Source organism: Colletotrichum lupini, chromosome 6 (genome assembly GCF_023278565.1).
Source record: "Colletotrichum lupini chromosome 6, complete sequence".
Taxonomy (NCBI): Eukaryota; Fungi; Ascomycota; class Sordariomycetes; order Glomerellales; family Glomerellaceae; genus Colletotrichum; species Colletotrichum lupini.
Window position 1 is genome coordinate 3,512,304 of NC_064679.1, and position 6,707 is coordinate 3,519,010.

The following is a 6,707-nucleotide window of genomic DNA, read 5'->3' on the forward strand; positions in this document are numbered from 1 at the left end:
GCTATTATAACCTAATCTTAAGGTAAAAGTAGTTCGAATATTATAAAGTAAACCTTAATATTCGCTACTAATAGCTAATATAGCCTAAGGACCTATTACTATAAAAGACGCCCTTTACTATCGTTAGGGATATTAAGGACCTATATACCCTAAAAGCTATTAATATATAATATTAAATCGACGCTAACTATTAATAAGACCTATTTAAAATAAATATAATTTATTATAACTAAAAGCTCTAGTAGTAGCGGGCAAAGGGCATACTAATTAGGATATTATTATACTTACTAAAAACAATAGCTTATTAAATATAATAGTTAGATAAGGCTAAGAATATAAAGAAAATAGAACGCGCCCTTAATAATATTACTATTACCCTTATAAAGAGGATTAAATAATAAAAACTATACTTAATAACGTTATAAATAGATATTATTTTTATTAATACTCCCGTATTTAAAAAGAACCTAAGGTAGAATAACATCGAGATAGGCTTTATATTATTTTATAAGCTAGACCATATTATAAAAGATAAAAAAGAAGAGGTAGACCCTTTATATAATAATAACTAAGTTACTTATAACTTTATAATAACTAATTTATTAAAGTACTTACGGCCCTAAACTAACGTTTTTAATAAAGCGGCTAGTAATATACTTACGTTTTATAAGCTATATAATTATAAAATTAAGCTCTTAAATAGTAATAAAAAAAAGCTAACTTATTACCCTCTATATAAGTAGTTAGTACTAAAGCTAGAAGCTATAAGAGCCTATTTACTAAAGTACTTATAAAAAGGATTTATTAAGCTAAATAATACACCTTTTATATTACTAATATTATTTATAAAAAAGTACGATAGTAATCTACGCTTTTATATTAACTTTTATAAGCTAAATAAAGTTATAAAAAAAGACCGCTACTTATTACTACTTATTAATAAGACCCTCGCGCGGCTAAGTAAAATAAAAGTATTTATTAAACTAAATATTAAATAGGCCTTTTATTATATTTACCTCGACCTAGCTTCTAAGGACTTAATAACGTTTAGAACTTACTATGGGGTATATAAATATAAAGTAGTACCCTTTAGGCTTTATAACGGGCTTATTATATATTAATAATATATAAACGAGATACTAATAAAGTACTTAGATAACTTTTATATAATATATATAAATAATATCCTAATCTTTTTAAACGACCCCTTTAGTACTAAGAGTACGTTATTAAAGTACTAAACTACTTATAAAAAGTAGGTTTATAAATAGATATTAAGAAGTACGAATTTAGTATTATTTTTATAAAGTACCTAGGCTTTATAGTTTTTATAAAAAGTATATAACTTAATAAGGAAAAAGTCTTTATAATTAGAGATTAGAAATTACTTATATTATTTAAGGGTATTTAGTTTTTCCTCGGGTTTTATAACTTTTATAAGAGATTTATAAAGAATTATAGCTACTTAGCTAGGCCCTTTATAAAATTAATAAGTAAGGGAGTTCTTTTTAACTTTAGTATTAATTATAAAACGGCTTTTAAAATTATAAAGCTAGTATTAACGTTAGTACTAATTTTTTATTATTTTAAGCTAGAGCTACTAATATAATTAAAAACTAATACTTTTAACTTAATATATACTAAAGTATTATTATAATAATAAGAGGATAACGGGTTATAGTACTTAGTAGCCTTTTATTTAAAAATAACAAGCGGTATAGAGCTTAATTATACTATTTATAATAAAAAAATATTAATAATAGTACTATATTTAAAAAAATAGCGCGCAGAGCTTATAAACTATAAGTATAAGTTCAACGTTATTATAAATTATTAACTATTATTATTTTTTATAATTAAGCGCTTATTTAACTTATAATAAGCCCGTTAGGCTAGTATACTAGCGGACTTTAATTTTTAAATTTATTATTACTTAGGGAAAGAGAACGTACTAACTAACGCCCTATTATAAAAAATAGAGAATATCCGTACTTAGTAAGTACTAAAAGAGGCTAATAGGACCTAAGTCCTCTTATTATTAAAATTATTATTTTTTAATATTATAGTAGAGCTATAGGCGCTATTAAGTACCGTAATTAGTTAATTATAGTTTATAATTAGCTCGCTCTTATTAAAAGACGAGCTCTAGGGGTACTTATTAATAAAGAAAATTCTAAAGCTTAATAAAAACCTTATTATAATATCCTTTATATTAATATAAGCGCTAATAACTAAAGGGCGCGAGCGCTAGTTTATTTAAAATAACGGATTATTAATAATAAATAAAAAGCTTATAATATTTAAAAAAAAGAACTTTTATATTATAATTATTTATAAAGTTTATAAATAAAAGCTCCTCGCTTATTCAGAATATAATAAAGTTATAAAAATAATTAAGTAGTAATATTATTAGCCGGGCTTAATAATAAATACTTATTAATATATAGAACTATTATACTTATTACTAATTATAAAAGCCGTATAATAAGCCCCTGGGGGAGTTAAGGTTATTTTTAGGACCCGACTACCCGTAGTAATATATTTTTATTAACTTTATAACTATCCTTATTAATTAAAAAGGATTTAATAATATTTAAGTAGTAATAAACTGCCTAGGTAAGAGGGTAATATTTATTTTTTATTATAAAACTACTATAGTAAAAAATATAAGCTAAATATTCTACGAACGGGTACTACCTATTTTCGGCTTATTAAAAATTATTATATTAAACCGAGGCCCCTAATTTATCTCTAACTTCTAGGGGGAGCTTTATAAAATCTACGGGGTTAAGCTATAACTATCGATAGCTAACTACCCCTAAATAAATAACTAAATAGAAGTACTAAACTAATATATTTTATAATAATTAAGATTACTAATTAACTAATATTAAAATAACCAGAGTAATATACTACTTACGTTTGGTTTTATTTATACTACTTAGCTTAGCGAGACTATAGGGCTATTATTATACGAAGTAGAATTCGGTTATTAGCTACGGCTCTTTTTTAATTAGTCTAAACGAACTTACTAATTTAGTTTTATAAAAAAGAAGCTAAACCGTATTAATGCGTAGTATATAACCTAAGGGATATACGAGGCTTAGGAGATTACTAGGGGTAATATAAAAGTTATTTAAATATAATATAAAAAGTATACCGACCGCTACCGGTACTTAAATAACCTAAAGCTAGGAGACCGGGTCTTTATTAATACCTCGTATTAAAAGTTTATTAATATAAATAAATTATAATAGCTATAGGCCGGGCTATAGCTTATTATTAGCGCTAAATAGGGGGGTATATAGATTATACAACTATTAATAAGTAGCTAAGTATACCCGGTCTTTTACCTAAATAAGCTAAAAAAGGCTGCTAATAACTTACTACTTAAGTAGAACTAAGACCCGCTACTACTAATTATTAATAATAATAATAAACTAGAGTACGAGGTCTCGGAAGTTATTAAATTATACTTATATAAGGGAAAACTATAGTACTAAGCGGATTAGAAGGGGTATAATATAAACCTAACTTAGTATAACATAGAGAGCTTTAAGTATGTGCTAGTAGCGCTCTAAGTATTTTATTACTAATACTTAACTACTAAGGGCCTATTATAAAACCTAGGTATATAAATAAAAACCGCTATAATTAGTAATTTACTATTACTAAGGGACGATAATAATATAATAGTAGTAATTATAGTTATAGATTTATTAAAATAAGGGGTAATTTAGAGGTTTACTTTTTAGTACTACGAATAGCGCCCTCTAGTATAAAGGGGGGGGTAATATTACGGTAATAAGTACTAGGGCCCTATAAGCCCTATAGCTTAGCCTTAGGCTATAAAACTAAGCTCTTAGTAATTACGTAACGAGCTAGACCGCTGGGCCTAAAGGGCTAGCCTGCTAGCTTTTACTTATTATTTTATTTTTTCCCTCTTTATATTAAGTCTTTAGTTAATTAGGTTAATATAGTAGCGTTCCGACCTGCCTCGAGTTCCCTTCTATAACAAATACTAATAACCCTATTACTATAATATATTAATTACCTTTTTAATAACTAAATACTACCCCTTACTTTATTTTTTTATTTTATTTGATAAGAACCTCTTTTTATTAATATTTTTATTTAATATACTTAATTACGCTCTTTTTAAGCTTTTAATTATATTATTAAGTCTAGGCTTATTTATATTATTTTATTATATTTAAAGGTATTAATAAGGGTAACACTTATTATAGTATATTTATTTATTTTAGATAAATTAATATTATAAATATAATATTTATTAAAACGGTCTTTTTATAGCTCGGGGTTGTCCCCCCGACGGAGTGATTTACTAGGGCCGTACTATATATTACGTATTAAAAAAAACTAAGTATATTACGCTTTATACCTAATTATTAATCAAAATAGTTAACTAACTCGACTATTATCTCCGTTTTATTAATAGCTCCCGACTTTTTATTACGTAATCCTAGCTATTTAGAAGGCGAGCTATATTTATTTTAATATATATAAAACCTCTTAGTCCTAGCCTATATAGCGGTTTTTTTTCCCTTTAGGGTCTAGTCCGCCTTATTAAGGGCTATCTTTACTTTTATAAATAAGCTAGTTTATTAAGGTTAATATTAAGTTTTTATTACGTATTTAAATAAGATTTTAGAACTAATTATACCTAGCTGTAGTTATTATTAAATATTAATAATCCTATTATAATATATTAATTGCCTTTTAAATAGCTAAAACTTACTTCTTATTTTTTAACTTATTTAATAATTTTAAAATATTCTTTTTAATTTTTTTAAACCTCTGATTTTATTATTATAATGCTAAGGTATTAATTATATTTTATAATTAATTAAGTATTTTATGAAGGCTATATTATATTAATTAAGTATTAATAAGGGTAATACTTATATCGATATACGTATTTTAAATCTTTAAGTTGATAATATTTAACTTATATTCCTTAAGACGACTTTATTATAGTTCGGGGTTTTTTAGTATAATATTAATAGGATCGAATTACTAAATATATCCCCTAAAGCATCCTTGTAGGTCGACGAGTTATTAGTATTTTAGTATTTTAATAGTATATGTTTAAGAATAAGTAGACGATTTAATAGTAATAGCGATAGTAATAGTAATAATAATAGTAATAATAATAATAATATAATAATAATAAATAGCGAGAGAAGTAGCGTTTTTTAATTTTAATAAAAAAAACGAGGTAACGAATATATATATATACGTAAGTAAAGTTAAAATAGGGTAAACATAAGGTTAGTACTAGTTATTTTTAATAATAGCAATAATAATATCTCTAATATTACTATTATAAGCTACTATTACCTAGAGGGCTATAAACTTAGCTAAGTAAATATAGGCTTATAAAATAGTAATATCGCGCCTAATATTATTATTAATTTATAATTATAAACTTTATAAAAGGGAAAGTTTCAAAAAGTAAAAAATCTAAAAGAAAATAGGTTAACGAGATAGTAAGAGTATTTATTAATATTATATATTAATACTATATAGCTAATATTAAGAATTGCCCGAGTAGTTAGTAAAGGTAAAAATAAAAAATAAATACTTTTTAATTATATAATACGTATAATATGCCCTAAGTACGTACTTAATATAATATAATAATTTTAATATAAAAACTATTATATAATTTAAGATAGGTAAGCTGCCCTTTACGTAGTAACGCTAGTTAAAAAGGTTAATAATAAAAGTTAGTTATAAAAGTTAAAAATAGCCCTTAATTACAGAGGTTCTAAACTTTAATAATAATATAGAGGTTTTTTTAAAAAAAAAAAGGCTAAAAGGGCTAATATTTAGCTACTTAAAGCTTATAAAAATTCTTTTTATTTTTATTATTTTTATTATTACTTAAAGTTACTTTTTATTTAAATTAAATAAATTTACTAAATAAACTTATTAAACGAACTTATTGATATATAAATTACTACTCTCTTAGTATATAGTTAGTAACTAGCGGGCTAATACTTTTTAAAAATACCCCTCGATAAGTCCCCCCCTTTAAAGCTTAATAAATTAAGCCCCCTCGATACCCTAGTTATTATAACTAATATAAGTATATTTAAAGAATAATATAATACTTTTTAATAATATAAAATCTAACTAAGTAGTAATATAAATATTATAAATAGCTAAGTTAATATAGATATTAAAATTTAATATTTATTTTTTATTTCTACCTTTGTTAGCTACTCGGGCGATTCTCGATGTCGTTTATACGGTATTAATACACAGTATTAATGGATACTCCTACTGTCTCGATAGACCAATTTTTTGGATTTTCCCTAACTTTCCCTCTTATAAAGTTTATAACTACGGCTGGATTATTAATGGTAATAATAGGCGCTACTACTTTATAAGCCTACTACGTACCTAACTAAGTTAGCTACCTTTCTAAATAATAATAGCTTATAATAGTATAGTATTAGAGATGCCCTCGTTACTACCGTTAAGAATAATACTAACCTCTATAAGTACGATATCTACCCTAATACTTTCAACTTTAACTCGTATATATATATATATTCGTTACTTTATTTCTTTTATTAAAGTTAAAAACGCTATTCCCTTACTATTATTATTGCTATTATTATTACTATTTAACTATTTATTTTAAGTATACTTTATTAAAATACTAAGATATTATTAAT

The 6,707-nt window shown here is 24.2% G+C and overlaps 1 protein-coding gene across 1 annotated transcript; it reads left to right on the forward strand.

The window, feature by feature from the left end:
• Positions 1 to 6,296: 6,296 nt before the first annotated feature.
• On the forward strand, positions 6,297 to 6,416 carry CLUP02_12567 (uncharacterized protein; the record flags this gene model as incomplete). The annotated part of the gene is made up of 1 exon (XM_049291531.1): positions 6,297 to 6,416. One exon carries the CDS (start codon positions 6,297 to 6,299, stop codon positions 6,414 to 6,416), a length of 120 nt encoding a protein of 39 aa, XP_049148676.1.
• Between the last annotated feature and the right edge of the window lie 291 nt (positions 6,417 to 6,707).